The following is a 25,491-nucleotide window of genomic DNA, read 5'->3' on the forward strand; positions in this document are numbered from 1 at the left end:
GATGCTCGCCTAGTGCCTAGAGGGGGGGGGATGCATACTAGGAAAGCTCTGCCCAGCAGACCCTTTTCCGTGTGTTTGCAGCGTGCTCCCTTGCATGTCACTTTTCGCTGCAGAGAGTGTCATGCATCTGTTCATAACAGGGACGAGGGTCATGAGCTGCCCTAGCTCCTTCCCTTCCCATCCGTGGGCTTGGAACAAACTCCAGGCATCCTCTCTTGCGAGGGCTTTACGTAAAGAGACTTCACGGGTAGAAAAGCTCCACTTTGCTCCTTTCCTTTTCCATCATGGACTGAGAAAATCTTCCATAAACATTTCACTATCGATCCCCGAGATAACCATTCTCCCTCCCTCCCTCCCTCCCTCCCATCGAGTGGGTTTCGACAGGGCCCCCTGTGGGTTTCCAAGACTAACCTCTTTCCAGGAGTAGAAAGCCTCGTCTTGTTCCTGCTGAGTGGTTCAGTGGCTTCAAACTGCTTGACTTTGGAGTTGGTAGCCAACAGGCAACCACTATGCCAGAGCCCTCCCTCTGAACTACCATTCTCTCTCTGCCATCAAGCCTGGCAGACTCAAAGCCTCCTGAAACCCAGTAGCATGATCAGACCCCCCAGTCATATTCAAATTCCCCCAATCACCTCATGAATAGTATTTCTGGGTGGGTTTGTTCCAATTGCATTCCAAGTAAGACCCCCTGCTCCAGTGGTCATGCATGATAATCAAGCTGACAGGAACTTCCTCTTATTTCCTGGGAGCCTGCACGTGCTTGGTCCACAGTTGCTGGAATCTGTGACCATAGGAAGCAAGTGGGCCACCAGCTTGTGCAGTGGGGTTCCGGCAGAAACAGGGCCCACCCTCGCTGCCTAAGGTGAGTGAGACCCTACAGGAAGATAGATGTTGGAACACCGGTGACAGTGAGAGCCAGCCCTGGGGGAGGCCCCCAGCAGGCCAAGGAGAGATGCAGCCACCACCCTGGGTGCTTTGTGGAAGTAAGGGGGTGGGGAGGAGAGCCCTTACCCTCAGCCCTCTGCTCCAGCCTCCCTCTTCTGGACCCAGCTGGAAGCCAGCCAGCAGGAGGTGCCTGGAATAGCCGGGTCAGCGTCTGAGTTACCTGAGGAGCTGCCAGAGGAGTGTTTGTGTGATGGATTGAATCCCTACCCCTGTACAAGTGGGTGTCACCCACCGGGAAGTGGGCTTTTTGTTATTTAATACACCACATTCCTGGTGGGGTTTGTTTTAAACTCAGCACCTTGGAGTTAGAAAAGGAGCCATTAGGTACCGCAGCAGGTACAGATGGGGAGGGAGGAAGCTTGCCAGGATCCGTGGACTAGAAGCTGAAAACTGGGGTCCTTCCTCCGAGTCCACAGAGAAAGCAGGCTCTGCCCTAGAGCCTGTGCCTTGAACCCAAACTTGTAAGCCTTGCAGACTGAGAAAAAATCCCTGTTGGTTGGTTACAAGCAACCCACTTGTGGCATTTCTGTTACAGCTGCACTAAGAAACCAAGGCAGGTGTGGTGGGGGTAGATGTCGGAGGATGGTTAAGGAGAGTTGGCTCTAAAATCAAAACACTGGCAGTCAATGCTGGCTCTGTCTACTACTAGCCCTGTGGCCAAAGCAAGTTGCTTAACCTCTGTGTCACTCCGTTTCCTTTAAGAGGGGTTCCTAACAGTACCTATCTCACAGGCGTGAGCAAATGCACAATAAAGACGGCTATGTTAGTGTGACTGTGAAAACCCTTCCAGGCCACAACGGGCACAGTGCCCCTCCTCTGCAGCTCTCCAGCTCCACTCCAGGCAGGCCCCAGTGGTCTGCGCTGTGGGTCCTCTCCGAGGCGCCCGCCGGGCTGTGCTTTATCTTTGAAGATTCATCAAGCCCTAAAGGTCAGAGCCGGTCTCAGGCCTTCCACCCTCAGATGAATCAATGAGAGGCCCCAGCAGGCCAGCTGAGACTGCAGGAGCGCACTCTCCCTGGGTGGTGTTGGTGCCTCCCCCTTGCCTCACCTGCAGTAACTCTGAAAACCACCTTGCAAGACTCACATCTGCTCCCGACACAGGTGATAAAGGTGACTAGTTAGAAGACGAGTGGTCTTCAATGGACCCAGAATGGTGATCTGTTCCCTAAGGATTCCAGCCCAGAAGATGCTGTGGGGCCATTCTGATGGGTCCCATGGTGTCTCTCTGGTTGAACACCAGCTTGTTGGCCTTACCCCCAGGAAAAGAAAGGAAAGTCCCCCGCGTGTCATCTCAGAGAGGATGGAAGTGCCATCGGAGAAAGCCTGCAAAGAAAGGGATTGTAGAGCTGAGTTTGGGCTAAGGGGCCCAAAGTGGCGGGGTTTGGATCCTAGCAGAGGACAGGGTGGGTTGGTGTCCAGCCAAGAGGGCTATGTAGGGAGGGCTGTCCCAGCAGGTGCTAGCTCTACACGTCTCGGGGTGTATAGTTGTGCTTACGCATCCCAGCTCACAAACAGGGTAAAAGTGTGGATGCTTTCTTTTCTTTATTGGGTCCTTGGTTTACAAGGGTAAAAATGACCTACACACAAATAAAAAGTAACTTAATGATGGGTTTGACTTGCCCACTCTTTACATTAAAGCATAGACCATAAACCTCCAGTACATTCTGCAGTACTTAAAGTGGGTGCGCTCTGTAGCTCAGCTGCCTGCCACCCAGTTGTGAAAACAGGGAGGGAGTGGGAAGGTTGTAATTACTGGCTCTGAGGGGCTGGTGTTGCTTTCTCTTGAAATTCTGATGATGATGTTTTCAGTGATTGCTCATTACTTAGAACGCTTCAGAATCACAGAGCAGTAGTGATACTATTTATATAGCTTCTGGCCATTTATGAAGTCCTTTTTTTCACCTAAGCTCTGGTGGCAGAGTGGTTACAGAGGGCTACATCCTGAAAGGTCAGCTGTCCAACATCACCAGCTGCTCTGCAGGAGAAAGACAGGCTTTCTACTTCTGTGAAGAGTTACAGACTCAGAACCTCACAGAGGCAGTTCTACCTGTCGGATAGTCACTACCAGTTACCACCTACCATTGACTCGAGGGCAGTGAGTTTGGTTTGGGTTTGATTTTCCTTCATTGAAGGAGCCCTGGTGGAGCAGTGGCTGCTAACTGAACGAACGTTAATTCAAACCCACCAACCGCTCCACAGAAAGGTGAGGCTGGCTGCTCCTACAAAGATTCAGTCTTGGAAACACTAAGAAGCAGTTCTCTGCCCTACTGGACTGCTGTGAGTCGGAATCAACCCCATGGTAGTGTGTCAGTTTGTTTTCTTGTTCAGCTACTTCCTTGAAATGTGAAGTGTAGTATTCTCTCATTTCACAGATGGTGAAATTAAGGGCCAAAGAGGGGTTTTAAACTGGCCCGGGGTCATAGCAGTAGGGGTTGTGATGGTGGTAGCCTTGGGTACATTCCCTCTTACACTGGCCATATCTGACAATGGAATTGCCCAGTGGGATTTCCTAGGCTATCATAATTATGGGGAATGGATACCCAAGCCTGTTCTCCTGTGGGCCAACTGCCAAGTTCAAACACCTGACCTACCAGTTAGCTGCTGCGTGCTTAACCCTGACACTACCAAGCCTTCTTGCTGGACCATTTGCCTCCGCCCCTTTGCATTTGACCCATCCTAGCCCAGGTTTCTGTGGTGCTTTGTGGACTGCAAATTATATAATAAACGTGATAGGCCTTTTTCTAAATATAAAGATTGCAATACTGAAACCTCCGCCTCTCCCTGCCTCGGAATGGTGGTCTCTTTCCCACTCAAGGAAGAGAGTTCTCTGGAGAACCATACCTGTGGAAGGGAAGAACTAGACTGAAGGAAAAGTCAGGGTGTGATGCCGGCCAACAATGGTGGGAGTTCTGGGCTAAAACAGCCCACCAAAATCATCCCACAGTGGGCTCTTAGACCAGCACCAGCTGATCCATCAGCCCTGGCACGTTAGGCTCCCTGAGTAGGCCTTAGCCCGAGGGAAGGGTGCTCAGCAGCTGAGGGGTTTCCTGAGGGGCGTGGTTGGAGGCTGTCCCTAGCAGCCAGCCACAAATGCTTCCTTGAAGGGAAGTCTGAAACTAAGCACATAAACTTAGACACTTGAACCTTATAGTTTATAGCAATAAACATACACACACAGGAAAACAAAACCTGAAAGTCTGAAACTATAAGCACATAAACTTGGACACTTGAACCTTGTGGTATGTATAGCAACACACACATACACACACCCGAAAACAAAACAAACCCATTTGGTCAATCCCTACTTACAGTAAAACCCTTTTGGGGGTTTGTGAAGTTTTGGAAATCCCTACAGAAGCAGAGAGCCACATTTTGGTAGATCGTCTGGTGAGTTTGAGCCCCCGACCTTGTTGCTGGCTAACAGCCCAGTGCTCACTGGGCATCATCACTAGGACTTCTATAAAATACTAAGATGTACCACCACCACCTCTAAAATTAAAAAATAGATAAAGATGATGCGTCTCATGACAACCGTCTTTGTTTTTTGAGGGTTTGGGGTATTGGTCATCCCTTCTTTGGATGCGTACTCCTCTACACAGTACTCCTGGTACACATCATAATAGGCTCTGACTAAATTAGGGGAAGGAAGGAAGGAAGGAACTACCTTAGAAGATTTTTATTGGCTACATAGGTTGTGTAAGGTAAACTGTGTTCCCGTATAGGATAGTCATGTGGACAGTCCTGGTATCTGCCTGTTGCCCCAGCTTAATTGTTAATAGGCCTCTCCCCTCATCTTGTGACCCGTCCATCATAAGTTGGATCGATTGTAAGTGAAAGGCCTCTCTCATTTCACCGTCTGTCAGATTTAATTTTTATTGCCTTTTATTATCAGTTTCTAATCCAATCTTTATTTTTCTTTGGGAGTTGGAAACATTACATATAAATTAATAAATGTGTTTTAACAGTGTGTGCACACATTAAAAAAAGATGATAGTAAGTATCGTTTGCTGTAACTTGAATGTGCAATACGTTGTAAGTCAGGGGCGTCTCCACTCAATGTAATCCCAGTCTCACTGCCTTTCTTCTTGGGAAAGAGGAAGAGGAAATGCTGACAGCCTTTGAACATTGTACCCTTTAAGATCCATCTAAAGGTGTTCTTTGACACCAGCTTACTGTTCAATATCCATTTCCCCTTTCAAAGAATAGTCTTCAAATACAAGAACCGATATACCTACCTACTTGCTGACAAGTACGCAGATAGATTCTTGCATCTCTATCTTCTGCTCAAAACAAAGGCTTTGTTTTCCCTTTGAAAATCAGCCACTTGTACCTTTGAGTCTGTACTCTTGCTTTCTAAAGGATGTTACTTTGCAGTTCACCACTCTCCTGAATCATTGCCTTACCAAAACACAAAAGACACTGCTCCGACCCGTTCTCTGCTCAGTTGCATAGCCAAAATTCCTGAAAGAATTGTCAAGTACAGTTTCCAATATGTCTTCCCATTGACTCTTCCATGCAGTACCACTTGGCTTGAACCCTGAAATGTTCCTTTGAAGGTCAAAACAGCTTCCTCATTGCCAATGGATTTCTGTCCTTAGGCAACCTCCAAGCAGCTGAATGCTATCAGCCACTCCTTCCTTGAAATGCTCGTGGGCTCAGATATCACTGTCGCCTGCTCTTCGAAACCTGCTTGCTGGCTTCTCTGCCTCTTCTTTGGGACGCATGTTCCGAGTCCCCTTCTCTGCACTCTCTGGCTGGGGCGCTCCTCCATTCCTCTGGATTTGAAGGGGGGAAAGTATGTCGATGTCCCCCAACCCTTATTTTAACTCCAGGTCGGACGTTTCCTCTCATCTACCAAATGGGCGAAGTTGTGATTGTTTCCCTGTTAACACTTTAAGCCACAAATCTGGTTCTTCTTATCCCTTTTCCCAGTCCATCAACAAATTTGTGCTTTTTTCAAAATAGCTCCTGGAGCCCTCCACCTCTGTTAAAACCACGGCTTTTCCAGACCATCCTCCACACTCAGCTCAACTGTTAGGGTCTCCCCGGACGGATCGTACCTTCTCTCCTGGATCTCTCTGGAGACTGGATGGGAGAAGGCAATGAGAATTGATCTTGTGATCTTACCAGTCCGTTTAAAAACAAGCGAGTGAAAGTCCCTAGCAGTTCCTAGAAAGGGCATGCAGATGCTTTTAACTTGTGAAAGGGTCATCTTCGTTCAGAGGGAGAGAAGTATTAGAACTACAACAAGATAATTCGTTTTCACCTATTTTAAACTGTTGATAAGAATTTTAATTGGCACAAACATTGTCAAAGGACTTTTGGACAGTATCCATCAAACTAAGCTCACATATCCGTTAACCCGGCAGAAATTCTAGGAGTTTATCCTATTTGCACATGTGTACAAAGATAAGTATATGAGGAGGCCCTTTTAATATTGTTTGTTGAAAGGAAAAATAGGAAATGCCTAAAAATCCCTCCTTAGGCCACTAGTTCATGGCCTAATTAGATTAGATTCATTATGGTAACAAGGTGAGGAACACAGTCTTTGAACATCATGGATCCTGGAATGTACTCCTCGGTATTTCCCTCCTCATTTTCACTAGGTCTTCCTCTATCCCATCGGCCTTTCTAAAGCAGGCCCCCTTTCTCCTCTTTGACCCACCGTAAGGTAGTATAGCACAACTATGTTATGTATTAATTCACTTGTATTCTCTTCTCTCCCTCTCCCTTTAAAATGTAAGCTCAGATGGGCCAAAGTCTGAATGTGTTTTTTTCATTATTCTTACCACTCAGAGTGTACTGGATGGATGAAGTCCACATACAACTCTTATTGGGGTAAAACGTTGAAAGTATCGCTGTTAATCACTCAGGAAGAAGATAAGAATGTCATGTGACATTAATGTGGAAGCATAGCCAAAGAATTAGATAAGAAAATGGAATATGAAGTGAAAATGTACAGGAAAAGGTGAGAAAATTATTAAAGCAATTGATAAGACTTTCAGGGAAAACAGGATAATTAGGAAAAAGAAAGCAGGGAAAGTACTGGGTCAACCCCTTGGCCAAAGTAACTTTTTATATCGAGATGTTGGGGAGGAACTTTGAATTTAGAAATATTTTCAGCCTTACAAAAAAGTTCTAAGAGTAGTGTGTACACCTTTACACAGGTTTCCCAGTTGCTTACATTTTGTCTCATTTGATTTCTCTCTTGATAAGAGGCTTGCTGGTACTATGGTTGGGCACTCAGTTGCCAGTGTCAAAGGTGGGCAGTTCAGACTCACCCAGGAGGCCTCTCTGGAGATGTGGCAATTTGCTTTGAGCTTTTTCCAAACCAAACTCGCTGTTATCAAATCACTTTCAACTCATAGCAACCCTCTAGGAGAGAACTGAGCTGTATCCGTGTGGATTTCTGACCGAAAATACTCAGGGGAACAGAAAGCCTCATCTTTCTCCCTGTGTTTGCACTGAACGAGAACTGTAGGCACCTACCTGTTCCAGCTTCTCTACAAACCTGACCCACATAGGAACAAATAAATCTCATTCATAACCCAAAGACTACTCTTGTGCAAACGAACACGCAATCTCTGACTTGAGATAGATTTTCGTTATTTTAATTTTTATTATTAATGCCTTTTTAAAAAAATCAGGGCCTTTATAAATCTGATCTGAGTATCTGAGAATGCTAACATCCCCAAGTTACATGCTAAAATCTTGTGTGTGTAGTACATAAGATAAGAAATATTTTTAGAAACAATCCTAAGTGCAGCTCATCATAACTGAAATACTTCAGGAATTAGGAATCACCTGTACTTGTGTGTATATAGAATATATAGTCACAGATAGATCATTATTTTCCTTTGCAATGTTTCAGGCTGAATCAGCTGTTGCATTACCCCATCCCCAAATATTTCTGTGCACATCTAAGAATAAGAGTTTTCTATTGCCAGTAATCATAAAATTTTAAATGTACACATAATTTTTCATATGCTCAAGCAGGTGGCAACAATTCGATTACTTGAATGCCAAGTAAAATTATTCTACATAAAAATCTGTTAAAAGCTACAACGGGGTGAAAAGGGGAACCAAATACAGGGATCTACATATAACCTCCTCCCTTTGGGACCGACAACAGAAAAGTGAGTGAAAGGAGACGTCAGACAGTGTAAGATACGACAAAATAATAATTTATAAATTATCAAGGGTTCATGAGGGAGGGGGAAGTGGGGAGGGAGGGGAAAAATGAGGAGCTAATGCCGGGGGCTTAAGTGGAGAGGAAATGTTTTGAGAATGATGAGGGCAACGAATGTACAAATGTGCTTTACACAATTGATGTATGTATGGATTGTGATAAGAGTTGTATGAGCCCCCAATAAAATGATTAAGAAAGAAAGAAAAGAAAAGTAAAAGCTTAAAATGCACTCCCAGCTTGGTAGCCACAGCCACATGTGGGTATTTAAATATAAATCGATTAAAATGAAATAAAAAATTACTCCATTAAAAAATAAGCTACAACAGAAATTAGCGTAGTACCTTAAATTTTTTTTTTAATTTGAAACGTTAAATCTTTCCTATAGGCCATACATGGAAAGTACCAACATACTTTTTAAAAAATTGCTGATTAAGAAGTTTTGAGAAGTTTAATTTTCTCTTACACGTGCAGACGTAAAGTATGGAGGGGTCAAAATCAAAATGAATTCTTTGTAGCTAACTTTTAAATTAAAAAATAATAATGATCGTTAAAATGCACATCCATGGGTATAAAAGAGAATGGTTTTAGAAGTGAATGGTTTCTAAAGTATTTCTGTCACATATTTTTTATTTAAACAATTTTATGTAAAAAATGTACGGCCCATGTAAGGTGAAGTGCTCAGTTACTGACTGAAAGATAGGTGGATCCCCAGGAGAAAAGAGGAGCCCAGGTGCTTTTGTAAAGATGCCTGTCCACCTACAAAGAGCCTTGTCACGGGGGTGGGATGAGCTGTTGATAAGCATTAGTAAGACTTAACTATTTGTGTACCCTCCAAATATTCTTTATAACTTCTCTCCCTTCCTCTCCCGACTTCACCGCTAATCCAGGGTCATACATTGCCTTTATTTCTCAAATCTCTTTAGTCTCTTAATCTGGAAGAATTCTTAGCCTTGGTATTTCTTGACCTTGAGGTTTTTGAAGAGTATCACCCAGTTATTTAGTCAAACGCCTTCCAGTTTTGGTTTGTCTGGTGTTTCCTCATGATTGGCTTGAGGCCATGAAGTTTGGGGCAGAAAGGACACTGAAGCGGTATTGTGCCCTTCTCTGAAGGCAAATCAGCCGTAGGTTTGCTCTCGATATTGTGCTGTGAGCTTTGACCATTGTTAAATTGGATCCGTCAAGTTTTCCTGAAGCATTATCATCTTTCTCTTTGTTGTTGTTAGGGACTGCCAAGTCAGTGGGGCATGTCCGACCATGGACAACAGAACGAAACACTGCCCCGTCCTGTGTCATCCCCACGGTGGTTCGTAACATGTGAGCCCGTTGTTGCAGTCAGTCACTGTGTCCATCTGTCTTGTGGAAGGCTTCCTCTTTTTCACTGCCCCGCTACTTTGCCAAGTATGCTGCCCTTCTCCAGGGACTGGTCTCTCCTGATAACGTACCTGAAGTTCGTGAGACCACGTCTCCTCACCTTGGAGGAGCTTGTGACGGTCCCTCTCCCAAGACCAGCAGTCCCGAGTACTTTTGATGATCTTCACCTGCACCGTAATTCAAATGCAGCCACTCTCCTCTAGGCTTTCTTACTCGTGTCCACTTCCCTGTGCACATGAGGCAGTTGAAAATATCACGGCTTGAGTCAGGCACACCTTAGGTCCCAAAGTAACACCCTTGTCTACATGTTAAGTAAGGACTTGTGCAGCAGATTTACTCAGTACAGTGGATCATTTGATCACCTGACTGTTGTTCTATGAGCATTGATTGTGGACCCTAGGAAGATGAATTTTTTTAAATAAACTTTTATTGGGGGTTCTTAAAGCTCTTATAACAATCCAAACATCAGTTGTATCAAGCACATTTGTACATACTGTTACCGTCATCCTTTCCAAAACATTTCTTTCTATTGGAGCCCTTGGTATCAACTCCCTTCCCCTACTCGCCCCCTCCATGAACCCTTGATAAATTATAAATTATTTTCATATCTTACACTATCTGCTGTCTCCCTTCACCCACTTTTGTTGTTCGTTCCCCTGGGGCAGTTGGGGGTGGGGTGTATACATCAATCCTTGCTATCAGTTCCCTCTTTCTCCATCTTCTCCCTACCCCTATGGCAGTGGTTCTCAACCTGTGGGTCGTAACCCCTTTGGAGATCGAACAACCCTTTCACAGGGGTCACCAAATTCATAACAGTAATAAAAGTGCAGTTGTGACGTAGCAACGAAAATAATTTTATGGTTGGGGGGGTCACCACCACATGAGGAACTGTATGAAAGGGTCGGCGGCGTTAGGAAGGTTGAGAACCGCTGCCTGTGGTATCACTACTCCCAATACTGTTCCTGGGGGGTTTATCTGTCCTGGATTCTGTGTATTGAGAACTCTTATCTGTACCAGTGTACATGCCAGGTTTGTAAGGTAGAACTGGGCTCATAGTTGGACACGCAAGATGAAATTTTGACAACCCCAATCCTTTCTCTGTTTATCATGGTGTTACCTATTGATCCAGTTGTAAGGGTTGTGGTCTTCCTTCCGTTTGAGCTGTAATCCATCCTCAAGGCTGCACTCCTTGACCGCCATTGGCAAGTGCTTTAAGTTCTCCTCACTTTCAGCCAGCAAGGTTGTGTCTTCTCCATATCTCAGGTTGTAAATAAGCCTTCCTGCAATCCTGGTGCCACATTCTTCTCTGTAGCTTTATCTAGCTTCTCTGGAAATGCACTCAGCGTACACATTGAATTAGGGAGAGGATCCACATCCCTGCTGCACGCCTCTCCTGACCTTAAACCATGTGCTCTTTTTGGGTTCACATGCATTCTGTGGGATACTTTGAGACTGCTTTCTGTTTTGTACATTGATTGCTCGCCCAACAATGTAACAATACTCATCTCCCTTCCTCCCTGTTTCCGTTTTTCCTTCCTTCTGAACTTGGTCTCTGAGTACCAGCTGCCCTGTGGATCTTGTGTGGGTGACTGTTCTAAGGAGAACAGACCTCCCTGGTGTATGTGCCTGTGAGACCACGCCATGGAGTATTTCCAGTGCTAAAGCAGACCACCAGGTCTTATTCCAAGGTGACTCTGCGTAGGTTTGAACCACTCACCTTTTGGCTGGTAGTCCAGCATATAGTCACTTGGACCACTCAAGTACTTCCTCCAAATTTCATTACAGACTGAAAATTTCCCCACAATTAACCTTCCCAGGTTGGTTTTTACTGGTTTAATTTCTTTATGGTTTTAATCTCATCTTTTATTAAACCTTTAAATCTTTTTATTGCTTATTTATGTAAAGTTACAAGTTCTAGAGTCTCATGTGTGCACGTGCATGTGTGTTATATTAACTCACGATTCAGACTACACTTCAACAGATCCAGCTTCATGGCTCTAAATCAGGGGTTCTCAACCTTCCTAATGCCACGACTCTTTAATACATTTCTTCATGTGGTGACCCCCAACCATAAAGTTATTTTTGTTGCTACTTCATCACTGTGATTTCGCTACTGTTAGGAATTGTAATTTAAATATCTGATATGCAGGATGTATTAAGTGACCCCAGTGAAAGGGTCATTCGACCCCCCAAAGGGGTCAAGACCCACAGGTTGAGAACCACTGCTGTAAATCATACCATGTGACAGATCAAAAGTTCCTTCACCCACCAAAAGCAAATTTGCAAACCAAGTTAGCTGCCTCAGGAGTCTATTTTAAATTTTTTAAAAGTCATTTTATTGAGGGCTCATACAACACTTATCACAATCCACACATACATCCATTGTGTCAAGCACATTTATACATTTGTTGCCCTCATCATTCTCAAAACATTGCTTTCTACTTGAGCCTTTGGATCAGCTCACTTTTCTCCCTCCCACCCCACCACTCCTTCCCTCATGAACCCTTGATAATTTATAAATTATTATTTTGTCATGTCTTACACTGGCTGGTGTCTCCCTTCACCCACTTTTCTGTTGTCCGTCCCCCAGAGAGGAGGTTATATGTAGATCCCTGTAATCTGTTCCCCTTTTCTACCCTACCTTCCCTCCACCTCCCAGTATCGCCACTTTCACCACTGGTCCTGAAGGGATCTTCCGTCCTGGATTCCTTGTGTTTCCAGTTCCTATCTGTACCAGTGTACATCCTCTGGTCTAGCTGGATTTGTAAGGTAGAATTGGGATCAGCATAGTGGGGGGTGGGTAGCATTTCAGAACTAGAGGAAAGTGATATGTTTCATCATTGCTACATCGCACCAACTGGCTCGTCTCCTCTGTGACCCTTCTGTAAAGGATGTCCAGTTGCCTACAGATGGGTTTTGGGTCCCCAATCTGCACTCTCTCTCATTCACAATGATACGATTTTTTGTTCTTTGATGCCTGATACCTGATCCCTTCCACACATCGTGATCACATAGGTTGGTGTGCTTCTTCCATGTGGTCTTTGTTACTTCTGAGCTATATGGTCGCTTGTTTACTTTCAAGCCTTTAAGACCCCAAATACTATATCTTTTGATAGCTGGGCACCATCAGCTTTCTTCATTACGTTTGCTTATGCACACATTTTTCTTCATCAATCATGTTGGGAAGGTAAGCATCATGGAATGCCAATTTAATAGAACAAAGTGTTCTTGCATTGAGGGAGTAACTTGAGTGGGGGCCCAATGTCCATCTATTGTTTTAAATTTGATTTTCAGGTTTAACAAAAGAAACTTTGCGTTGACAAAAGATGAAGTGTTAAGAATGGATTCCTTCTTAAAATCCAGGTAGTAATCAGCATTATCATTGCAGGAAAAAACAAGACCCCACCCCTCTAGAAGTAGCCCTACCAATGTCTTGGGAATTGGGTCAGTTGCTCTCCTATTCAACACCTATTTATTAAAGGTCTGCCGTATGCCAGCTAGGTAGGGAGCCCTGGTGGCGTAGTGATTACAATTTGGCTGCCATACACATGGCTGGCAGTTGGAAGCCACCAGCCAGCTGCTCAGGAGAAAGACAGCCTTTTACTCCCTCCCATAAACAGTTAACGTGTCAGAAACCTACAGGGGCCGCTATGAATTGGCATTGACTCAATGGCGGTGAGCTTCTTTGTTTGTTTGGTGGGAGAGAGTGGACAACAGTGGTAGACATGACAGAGTCACGGTCGTCAAGACAGCTAACGTTCTAGTGGGACTTTGTGGCAAATCTATTATCTTTTCACTGTATTTCTCCAACAAATACTTTCAAAAGCCCATTTGTGAAAACGGATGGGAGTGTCATCTGACCTCCCTCCTCTTATGTCACAAGACAGGAGGAGGGGGCTCAAGATCCTCAGCCCCAGGCTGATTCCTCTGAGGTGTAAGTCATACACGCCTCCCACTCAAAACTTTTTATCAATTCTGACTGCAGTGGACCCTCCCAGGGCAAGCTATATTTCTCGAATAAGCACAAAACCAAACTTCCTGCCATCGAGTCAGTACAGACTCAGCAACCCGAGGACGGAACTGCGCCCTGTGAATTTCTGAGACTGTAACTGTTCCAGGGAGTAGAAAGGTAGCCCCTTATTCTCCCGTGGAGCTGGCTGGTGGTTTTGAACTGCCGACTTTGTGGATTGCAGCCCAACTCATAACCACTATGCTACCAGGGCTCCTTCACTTCTATAATGGGTTCAAAATGTCATTGCATTGGCCACACAAGAGCTCACAGACATTACTCACCACTAAGGAGTTTATTCAGGAAGCTGCAGGTTATAATGCAGGATCAGAATGTGGAACCTTTTCAATACCATGACAACTCTCAAGCTTCCACTGACAGATGCTTGGTGGCTGTGCCCAAGATGCTTGGCTGGGAATCAAGCCTGGGGCCCCCACAAGGAAGGCAAGAATTCTCCCACTGAGCCACTACTGCCCCAACGTCAGCTGGAGATACCTACCAGAGAAACCAAACCCAGTGGGCTGCCAGGAGGGCAGTTGCCTTTCTCCTCTTGTGCTTTGACACCTCTCTCTGCTTCCTGCCTAGAGTTCCAATTCATTTGACCTTCACATTAGCATTTCTGTGCTTAGAGGAGAGGGGATGGTGCTGTCCTGGAAGTAGTCCAGTGTGTGCATGCTCAACAGTGACGATTTGAGTGTCTAGGAAACACCCCTAGGCGTTTTCGGCTTTGCTGAGATAAATTAAACAGGGAGAGAAGTCACCTGGGCAAATTTAGCCGCATTGAAAATATCTGTGGAGATGTTAGTGCGTTGGTTTCTTTTTCAAAGTAAACATGTTTGCCTTTTCCCTGACTTTTAAAGGAATATATGTTTGTTGTATGCAAACAAGATAGAAGTGCAGGAAATGGAAGCCAACTCATTATGATCCATTGTCCATAACCATCCCACTTTTTTTAACAGTATTGGCAGATAATTTACATATTATACAATTGAATAGTTCAGTCGTTTGATCGTATCAAGAATTGTACAATCATTACCATATCAATTTTAGAACATTCCACCCTCCTTCCCTCATGAACCTTTGATAATTTATGAAAAAAAAATTTTCCATCCCTTACACCAACTGCTGTCTCCCTTCACCCACTTTTCTGTTGTCAGTCCCCCAGGAAGGGGATTATATGCAGATCATTGTGATCTGTTCTCCCTCTTTCCCCCCACCTTCCCCTTCCCCTCCTGGTATTGCTACTCTCATTATTAGTCCTGAGGGGTTTATCTGTCCTGGATTCCCTGTGTTTCCAGCTTTTATCTGTACCAGTATATATCTGGTCTAGCCGGATTTGTAAGGTAGAATTAGGGTCATGATAGTGAGAGGGAGAAAGCATTAAAGAACTAGTGCTATACTGCACCCTGACTGGCTCATCTCTTCCTTGTGACCCCCTTCTGTAAGGGGGTGTCCAATTGTCTACAGATGGGCTTTGGGTCTCCACTCTGAACTCTCCCTCATTCACATTGATGTGATTTTTTTCTTCTGGATTGTGTTAGTCTGGGTAGACTAGAGAAACAAATCCATGAACACACATGTGTACAAGAAAGAGATTTATATACAAGAGCAATTGAACATTGAGAAAACATCCCAGTCCAGATCAAATCCATAAGTCCTATATTAGCCCATATGTCTGATACCAATCTATAAAGTCCTCTGAAGACTCACGAAACACATGCAATGATGCTGAATGTAGAAGATCACAGGCCAGTGGGTAGAAAGTCTTTGGATCCAGTGTCACTGAAAACATCCCAGCACTGGCAGGGGTCTCTGCATCAGGGTGGGTCCATGTGTCTTGTCACCTGCTATGACTCCCAGGGCAGGAGCAGAGAGTCTTCCACCTCCAAGGAGGAAGTACCAGAATTCTCAGAAGGCCATGCCCACACGGAAGCCTCATTGGCTATGATCCGATTGACAGACTAGACTCCACTCCTTCACTCTTAATCCTCTCAAATGGACAAATATATAACTACCACATTGGTCTTTGATGCCTGGTACCTGATCCCATTGACACCTCGTGATCACACAGGCTGGTGTGCTTCTCCCATGTGGGCTTTGTTGCTTTCAGCTAGATGGCCGCTTGTTTATCTTCAAGCCACTAAGACTCCAGACACTATATCTTTTGATAGCTGGGCACCATCAGCTTTCTTCACTGCATTTGCTTATGCACCCATTTTGTCTTAGGCTATCATATAGGGAAGGTATCTCAGAATGCAGGGTTATTTGAACAAAGTGTTCTTGCATTGAGGGAGGGTTATTTGAACAAAGTGTTCTTGCATTGAGGGAGGGTTATTTGAACAAAGTGTTCTTGCATTGCGGGAGTACTTGAGTAGAGGACCAATGTTCATCTGTTGCCTTCATACTTACCATATAAATATATGTACATAGATCTATTTCGATCATTGGTGTTTCACCTTGACTTGTAAATTTTTAATCATTTTATTGGGGGCTCGTACAACTCATCACAATCCATGCATCAGTTGAATCAGGCGTGTTTGTACATAGGGAAATAGAACTGATCACAATGTTTGTACATATGTTGCCCTCATTCTCGTCTAGACATTGACTTTCTATTGAGCCCTGGGTACCAGCTTGTACATTGTGATTATCTTCATCCCTCACACTGCCGCTCTCTCTCTTCCCCCATGTTTTCTGTTGTCCTCCCCCTATAGAGGGGTGTATGGCTATGTGTCGATCATCGTGATCGGTTTCCCCCTTTCTCCCTTCCTCTCCCCCTCCCCTTCCGGCGTCACCATTCCCACTCCTGGATTCTGTGTCGTGCGCGCCCATCCCTTTCTACACCTGTGTACATGCTCCGGTCTAGTCTGAACTGGGAAGCAGCACTGGGGTCATGGCAGTGGGGGGTGAGGAAGCCTCAAGGAACCAGAGGAATATAGTGTTGACTTGTAAATTTTATAAAGGCTGAGTAGCATGTACAATGCAGTTGTAAAGGCTTTTTTACGTGTTTGATGAAATGGGATTTCTAGTTTGCATATTTTCTGCAACTTTTTTAGGAAATACAGGTTCTGAGAGAAGGGCGTGAAGCTGTGGGTTACGGTTCCCAGCATGAAGGTGGACAGAGGGTGTTGGAAGTTGAAAGTAACACAGCACACAGACCTGACTGGGAGGCAGGAAAGCCCTCCGAATCAAGGAACGAGGTAAGCAAGCGTGGTGGACATTTGGCTTTCACCACGTGAGTTGTGAATGAATTTTGCACGTCAATGTGCCCTATTATACGAAACACATTTTTAATGTGGCATCCACCCATAGAATTTAGTTGCATTTAACTCTCGACTTAAAGGACATGTCCATTTGGACACATTTTTATTTCCTCAATGAAAATTACAGAAACTGTATACATTTACTTCCTAACTTTTATCCATTTCACGAGACAAACATCCAAATTTATTTTCTTCTAAGCCTTCTAATCTCAAAATTTTCTTTGTGGTATACCTATCTCAACAGATACCTTTATCTACAGAGTCCCAAATATAGTGTTAATCCCAGTAAATCAGTTTCATTCGTGAAGCATTATTTCAGTAATAAACATAGTAGAGTTCTTAGAAACTAAACATCAAATGTAAAGACAAAGAAAGCAGCAGATTGTTATATTGACCGACCCAAGCAACCCTTACATTGAACCCTTTATCTCAAATGTTGTATGGTTAAATATTGTTTCATTTTTAATTTTAATTGTTTAAGAAAACGTGCAGTTTTGTGTTCATGGATATAGGTATGTAAAAACTATCTGTAAGCCTAGTATTAAGTAATCATATCCCTAGGAACTTTCCAACTGGTTTCATGAGTTGTGTTTGCTACAGAAAAGGAGAGAGGACTGACATCCCCAACCCAACACTCCTCAACCAGCTATCTCAAGAGCAGCCAAGCCTGGGGATGAGAGCAGAGATCCCGGGATACAACTCCTAGGACTTGAACCCAAATTCTCAGTCTCCCCCAGCTAAAGGAAACCATTGGGGGTCCACGGAACCAGACAAAGGACAAGCCTAGGGGACCACATCCTTGACCACTCAATGTCTTATCTCCCTACTCAATAGTGAAGAGGCAGAGAAAGATAAACCTTGGGGTGGAAAAGTGTTGGTTATAGCTGTCCAGTTGATGCTAACTCATAATGATCCCATGTGACACAGTAGAATTGCCCCATAGCATGTCATTTTGTGAAGCATCTCTTGGTCTTTATCCCATGGAGCCACTGGCTGGGTGCTAATCGACAACCTTCTGGTTAGAAGCTGGGTGCATAAGTGCAACCCAACGCCTCAGTGGGGTAAGTGGTGTCCCCACATTCCCCCCAAAGATATACCTTCTCAGAATCTGTGTGAGTGACCTTATTTGGGGAAAAAAGGCTTTACCAGTACATTTAAGGATCTTTAGGTGACATCATCCTGGATTATCCAGATGGGCCCTATATCCAATGACAGATATCCTTAAAAGACGGATTAGATTGGAGGCACAGAGATGATGACCTAGAGCAGGGGTGTCAAACTGGTGGCCCGCGGGCGCATGCAGCCCCCGAGATTTTATTGTGGCTCGCAATGCTCTGAAATAAAATAAAAATAGAAAATTCTGTTATGAAGAAAATAGCACTTACGGGAGATCGAGGCAATATCGTACACACAATTCCATTAGCGCTTTAACTACTGAAGATGAGTAGACACGGAAACCAATGACTTTCCCGGGGGCCTGTGGACTTGGATAAACATGCACTCAGCTCCGGCAACATTTGGAAGTGATATGTCCGCCACTCTGTGCCACGTAATGTAAACAGATCCCCATAGCAAAAAAGTTAATAAGAGCACTCTGGGTTGTGCTGTTATAAATCATACCTAGCAGCAGCGCTAGTTAACATTTTTAGAGGGAAGCCATTACGATTGTGCATCACGCTTGTCAGCTGTCCAACAATTATTACTTTGTTATATTTTCCGGTCACAACGTAAGAGGTAAGTGAAAGCTAGTGGGAGGAAAGCACTGGCAAGTTTCAGGTAAAAATGAATAAGTTTGTTTTATAAATACATTAAATGTTTAAATAAAAACGAGTGTTTTAATTAGCCAATCCATATTCCTGAATCCTCACTTCAAAATATAAATTTAACAAAATTTGTAAATGTGATGTGGCCCACGTGAATCTTGCCTGTTGCACCAAATGGCCCTCGTTTTGAGTTTGACACCCCTGGCCTTAAAGGATTGATGTGGCTGCTGGAGTGCAACAGCCCTCAGAAGCTGGAAGAGGACAGGCAGGGTCATACGAATGCAGCCCTCCCAGTGCCTGCATTTGGGATTTATGGCCTCCCAATTGAGAACTGAATTTCTGTTTTAAGACACCAAATATGTAGGGCAATGGGAATAGTGATACCATGAAGGTAGGGGGTTAAATGGGGAACCGACTACTATGATACAAATCCCCGCCCCCCCCTCCCTAGGGAGATGAACAGTAAGGTGGACGAAGGGAGATCGTGGGTGGTGTAAGATAAGAAAATAATTTATCAGGAATCCATGAGGGTAGGAGAGGGGTGGGGAGGAGCTGATACCAAGGGCTCAAACAGAAAGTACTTTGAAAATGATGAAGGCAACATATGTACAAAGGTGCTTGATAAAATTGATGTGTATAGATTTTAATAAGAACTGTAAGAGCCCCCAATAAAATTATTTACAATAAAAAAGAAAAAGCTATGTAATTTTGTAACCAATTTGAAAGGTCTATAGAGGGGCAAAATACAGTGGAACTGAAAGTATAAGCCAAACATTATATGGGAGGAGGAGCCTGGAATTAAAGGCCCTTATATAGGGAAGCTAGATACTGACTTTTGCCTTTAAATATGTTAAACGTGGGATCAAATCCAGCATGGAGGGTAAAGCCTATTTTTCTCTTTAAAGATTATGTGATTTATCTGAAGAATGATGTACCTTGTGTTCTTCGACAGAGACATCTAAATGGGGCAGACGTACCGTTTTGTGTGGAAGACTTACTTCACTTGCTTTCATCACAGCCTGAACAGTCGCTGGAGGTAACTAGAGCATTTAGAGCTCTTAGATCTCAGTCAACACAATGCTTACACTTTGACATACCAAGCAGTTGAAACAATACTTGTCTAGTATTTAATAGTAAACGTATTATTATTTGAGCATGTAGGCTCAGCTTTTTTATAAAAACGCTTTGAGAATTAACCAATATTCATACTTTTTACATATAACCACAAAGATATAATCTAGACCATTCAAATTGAAGCAAAATAGCAGTAAACATTTGACAAACTAAAAATTTTAGTTTGCCGACTTCCAAGTATTAAACTTAAAAAGTTCTTTATGCTTTTAAAATTAGTCCTATTTTGTATTTCTATAATAAACTTTCCCTAGATTGTGATTTTTGATCCATAGATGAACTTATAGAGAATTGACATATTAGGTTGAGCCATCCCAGTCCTTTTAATAGCCGAGACTAGTTTTCATACTTTTGCTATTTTTTTAGCTCATATCATGTATTGTAATTAGGGATTAATAGTCAAAAGCATATCCCTATTTATATGGGTTAGGTAGTAAGGTAATAGAACAGCTGTTGAAGTAGGATATGTGCATGTTTAAAGTCCTTTTACCCCCATTCTGCAGGGCATCTCACTGGCAGATACTCCTCTCCCCAGCGGCAGCAATGATGGCATGAACTCAACACACAATGTAAATCTCAGCCACGCTATCAGCCAAGACGTGAGTCTCCGTGAGGCCATGTTGCTGTGTCCCACCCGTACGTTTAGAAGAGACCCAGTAGCAAGGGCTTCACAGCCAGAAGAGTCATCTCTGCAGTTAAATTTTCCTACCAATCCCGAGCAAACGCTAAATGGAACCAATTTTACAGGTTTTCTCCCACCTGTTGACAATCAAATGAATCTAAGCCAAGACTTTCTGTATGACTTTGACGTAAACCAAGTATTTGATGAGATAAACTTAATGTCTTTGGCTATGGAAGGCTTTGAGCCAGTGGAAGTTTCACCGCTTTTCGAAGCACCAGATTCTGATTCTGGGCTTTCTTTAAATTCAAGTCACTACAGCACCTCTGTTGCCAAGCCTAATTCCTCTCACTTGGTGTATGATGAAGGGGCTGTCGGTTATAGCAGTGACCGTGAGTCTTTTTCCAATCATGATTTAGGAGCTGTAGGTGGCTACTCCCTAGAGCCTGTTGGTCAGATGGATCACAGGAGTGATTCTGGTTTCCATGAGGAAATTGCATTTCCACACATACTTCACAACCACACTTACCATTTACAGTCAATACCAGAATCAACTTCTGAACCTTTTTCATGGATGTCCCAGAAAATAAGGGTCCTCAATGACACAGATAGAAACTTAAGCCGTGATGAGCGGCGTGCTAAAGCTTTGCAAATTCCCTTTTCTGTAGATGAAATTGTCCGCATGCCTGTTGATACATTCAACAGGATGCTAACAGGGCATTATTTGACAGACTTACAAGTATCTCTTATCCGCGATATCCGACGAAGAGGGAAAAATAAAGTTGCTGCTCAGAACTGTCGTAAACGCAAGCTGGACATAATCTTGAATCTAGAAGATGACGTGTGTAACTTACAAGCAAAGAGGGAAACTCTGAAGAGTGAGCAAGCCCAGTGTAACAAAGCTATTACTATCATGAAACAAAAACTGCATGATCTTTATCTTGATGTCTTCAGCAAGTTAAGAGACGACCAAGGTAGGCCAGTCAATCCAAACCAGTTTGCTCTTCAGTGCAGCCACGATGGAAGTGTCTTGATTGTCCCTAAGGGACTGGTGACCTGTTCACAAAAGGGAAAACCGAAAGGGAAAGCGGGAAAGTGAGCGGAGGAGCCTGAGGATGCACCCCCTCCCCACGGGACAAAGTACTGATGCTGAGAAACTGGCGAGGCTCTGCATCACCACCACTGAGACAAATCGAGCTTTCTGACTTGAGACTTTTATGTATAGTGTTCAATCTTCAAGCACTGCTACTATAGTCACCCATTTTAAACCGTGTACGGACAGAAAGTGTAAGACTTCAGGGGAATTTGGGGGAGAAGCCACTTTTCACGCTGTACTGCAATGCCCCATATGCAACTCAAATAGGACATGGATACTGTACATGACTACCACTTTGGTAGAAATTTCCAGTTAACGTGGTCACTTGGAAAAAAACACTACACTGCATATCTAAATGATTTTAAATGTTTCATGACTTGAAATGTAAGTAGCCTTCACATTTTCATGTAGTCTGTTACAGCATTGTAGTCCTGGTTTTTCAAAAAGCAAATTCATTCTTATGCTTACAGCTTTCCGTGGAAATAAATTTTGTATTTGAGCTCATACTTCCTTTTACACAAATTACAAGCAGTTTACATCCACCTTCTGACAGCATGACACATACCCAGCAGCAACGATCTAGATTTTAGTCAAATTATGGTCAATAGTATCCCAGACATTGGGGCAATTCTGGACTTTTGGCCAGCCCTAAAACCAAAATGCTGAAAAAAGAACCCCAACTCCCACCCACCAAAACCACTGTCTAGTCTTGATACAAATTGGATCCTATCCTTTTACTTCCAAGGCTATAAATCTTCACGGGAGCAGATAACCTCATACTCCCAAAGAGGAGCTGGCGAATTTAAACCATCACCCTTGTTAAGTTACCAGCCCTGTACTTGCACAACAGCACCACCTGTTTGGCTTAACAGTAATATTAGTGTTCTATTACAGTGAAGTGTGCCACTAATCTCTAGTCACAGCTGGAAGGCTAGGCTACCTACAGGGCTCTCTCCTGCATCTAGATAAATTGAGTAATTAGTACACCGGCCAAGAGCCAAGTCTTGGTGACACGTTGGGTTCAAGAACTATGGAGTTGGAAGTTAAACCCCACCAGTACTTCTGAGGCAAATGTTCTCTGCTCCAGTAAAGTAGTTCTCCCCTGTAGTTAACTAAGTTGTGTTGAGGTAGTTAACAATTACAGGAAAACAGCCAGTTTTAAATCTTGAATCAACTTGCTATGAGTCAGAACAAAAACATTTTATCATCCCAATTGTTAATACTTGAGCCCATTTCGGAGCTGCCGCCAATGCAACTCGAGGCCCTTATTCACGGTTTCCAGACTGGTCTGCTACGTGCCCAAAGCACATGAGATGAAGACTAGCCATCCCTTCTCAGCATTCTCCCTGTATTTCCGAGGCAGTTTATTGGGAACTCCCTGTACTTCAATATTCGCCAGCATCAAAATTCAAATACATGGGTTACACTTGGGTAATTCAATGCCCTTTCACAGGTGTGGAACTGGGTCAGGCATACATACCTTAAAGGTTGTAGATCCAAGCAAGATGAAATCTTGACTCTTCTGTAAAAACATGACCACATCAAATTACCCCTATGGTGCCGTACTGGCTATGTTTGGGCTGCCAAATGACCAGCTGCTCAGAAGGCAAGGCTTTCTATTTCTATGCCTGTATAGTGTCCAAATCCTATGGGATTGAAATCTGAATCAACTTGGTCAATTACTTTTTTGGTTTGCGTATTACCACCACCCGGGGAGTGGGGCATGACAGCACAAGCACACCTGCCACCTAATTGAGGACCAACTAGCCTCATCTTTTTCCTGAGACCTTCAACCACATCACTGTATTACTGGGTTTGTGTTTTGTGCAGTGACTCTAAACCAAGAAACGGTGGGTCACACCATTTGGAGACTTCTAGTCTAGAACACGGAGCCCTAGTGGTATAGTGGCTTTGTGCCACGCGCTCAGCAGTTCAAAGCCACCAGCAGGCAGCTCCACCGAGATCTCATCTCATACACAAAAACAAAGTCCATCAGAACAAGCCTTATAAACAATACTGCAGCAACAAGCAGCAAATTTCCATAACCCAGAAATTAGCCACACTCATCTAACAGTAAATGAAGTGGTTAAGGCAGCCACCATGCACTAACACAAGTGTCACTGTGTGCTGAGTGAAGGGAAACCTAGCAATTAAGACGGTTATGAAAAAACATTTAGCAATAAACAAATCCAAAGAAAGCTAACCCAAATCCCAAAATTGCTTAAATACAGGGGATCACTTGTGCTTAGATAGTCCAAATACCATAATCCTAGAGTTCAAGGCATGTTTTTAAATGCCCATTTAAATAGGTCCTGGGCACTAAGACAATAATTTTTGGCCAGTTTCCATTATAACTTTCAATGAGCACGTCTCAAGTACCCAAGTGAACACCACAGCTTCACACTTTATGAACTTTATCATTTACAATGCCACTTGTAAAACTATCGGCACCTGCGATATGGCAGAGCATCTGATGAATTGTGGGGGGCTAGGGAGAAAAGTTCAGCATTATTGGCAACCAGCTTGAATGGTAAACAACTTCTGGAAGGCATTTAGTACAATGTGGCCAAGGGTCAACATTCAAGGATCTCACAACCAGCTTTGTTTTCCCCAAATAGCTCCCCAGTAACTTGCTAGTCCAAACTTTGTCCTTATAGTCTACCTAGTTCATCAGTAGTTCCTTCTGCTGAGGTCTCTTGGCTCGGCCCCAGGACTCCCTTCCCCCCACCCCCCTTAGAGATCCTCTGGGCATAGGCAATTTAAGATGGGTCTGACAACAGCTAATGGCTTCATCTGTTCAAAATTGAAAGTCCACATACACAGCAGCAATGTCTATATAGAAGTCCTCATGTGGAACAGCTGGTGTAACTGACCTTACCATCCAAGACCTGCTAAACTGCCAATGGTTTTCATTTGGTATGTAACTTGGTGGAATGGGTGTGGATCAGAAAGTGTCTCAAAGCACACATTTATGTCCTTATCAGGATACCACTTAATGGCCTTTTTAAATTTTCTAACCTCGAATTCCTTTGATGCACGTGACAAGCCCTTATGGGCACTGGCATGCCTTTCTGTGGATCTGGTCTAGTCAGGTTGAGGCTCACATTCAATACCCTAATATGTTTACGGGTAAAGTACTCTGCAATGCACCTAACACGGAAACCCATTAATCTTGTCCAATGTTTGGTACCTCGATAGATTCCATTTTGATGCGTTTTGACTTACCCAAAAGTGAAAAATGTACATTAACTCCAAGCCTCAATACACACAAGTCGGCCAAACTATTATTTTAGCATAAACACTAAGTGTGCCTCAAATAATGGCATATTTTAAAATTCTAAACAATCACTTGATTCTTAAAGCCTTCCAAGGTGGCTCCCAACTACCACCAGTACTCATAGAAAACTCATGTGACCAGTTGAATGTGAAATATCTGATTCATTTCTAATTACTCGAGTTCCTTCGCAACTTACCAACCCCACAAATAAGCAGCCATATTAGAAGTTGTCAAGAACCATTTTAGATTTGCTACTGGACCACAACCAGGTGAGTATAGTAACCCAAGTGTACAGGAAGTTGTTTCTCTTAGAATAGTACTTTTAAAATGTTATGCAGAGGGGTCAGATGGTTGAACTTAAAAAGGGGAGAAAACAATTCTAACCATTGTTTTTACTGGTCTATGGTTAAATTTACCTTAAAGGAAATTAAGTGAACATTTTATTAATGTGTTTAAAACATGCCCTGTTGAAGGTTCACCCTGGCTTAGTACTTTTACTCAGTCCTTCACTACCTACCTTGAGGTTCAGTTTCTCTGTATCCTCCCCCACCCCCCCTCTTTTGATAACATCTTAGGTAACTAAAAACCAAAGCTGGGTATTTTGAGGTTATGTGCTATTATAATCAGATTATCAACTTCTAACAAGAACTCTACCAAGCATTGAAATAAAACTCCTCCATGTTAAAAATAACTTTCCCCAAAGCAGTGTTCCAACAAGTATTTACAGTGAATGCACCTGTTTGAAATAGTCTTACAGTTCACGGGTTAACCTTTCATCAGTGTGACTCACCTTTGTGATAACCAAGTCAAAATCCAAAACAAACGGGA

The 25,491-nt window shown here is 43.5% G+C and overlaps 1 protein-coding gene across 1 annotated transcript in view; it reads left to right on the forward strand.

The window, feature by feature from the left end:
• NFE2L3 (NFE2 like bZIP transcription factor 3) overlaps nt 1-21,890 on the forward strand; it is a 43,807-nt gene extending 21,917 nt beyond the window's left edge. Inside the window, 4 exon segments of the mRNA XM_004718179.4 lie at nt 16,571-16,714; nt 19,493-19,576; nt 20,175-21,349; nt 21,351-21,890. Of these exon segments, the coding sequence (XP_004718236.3) occupies nt 16,571-16,714; nt 19,493-19,576; nt 20,175-21,349; nt 21,351-21,495 (1,548 nt within the window). The 3' untranslated portion in view covers nt 21,496-21,890.
• The last annotated feature ends 3,601 nt before the right edge of the window (nt 21,891-25,491 follow it).

This window comes from Echinops telfairi, unplaced genomic scaffold, assembly GCF_000313985.2.
Source record: "Echinops telfairi isolate 266 unplaced genomic scaffold, ASM31398v2 ScPeMD7_23;HRSCAF=83, whole genome shotgun sequence".
Classification (NCBI taxonomy): domain Eukaryota; kingdom Metazoa; phylum Chordata; class Mammalia; order Afrosoricida; family Tenrecidae; genus Echinops; species Echinops telfairi.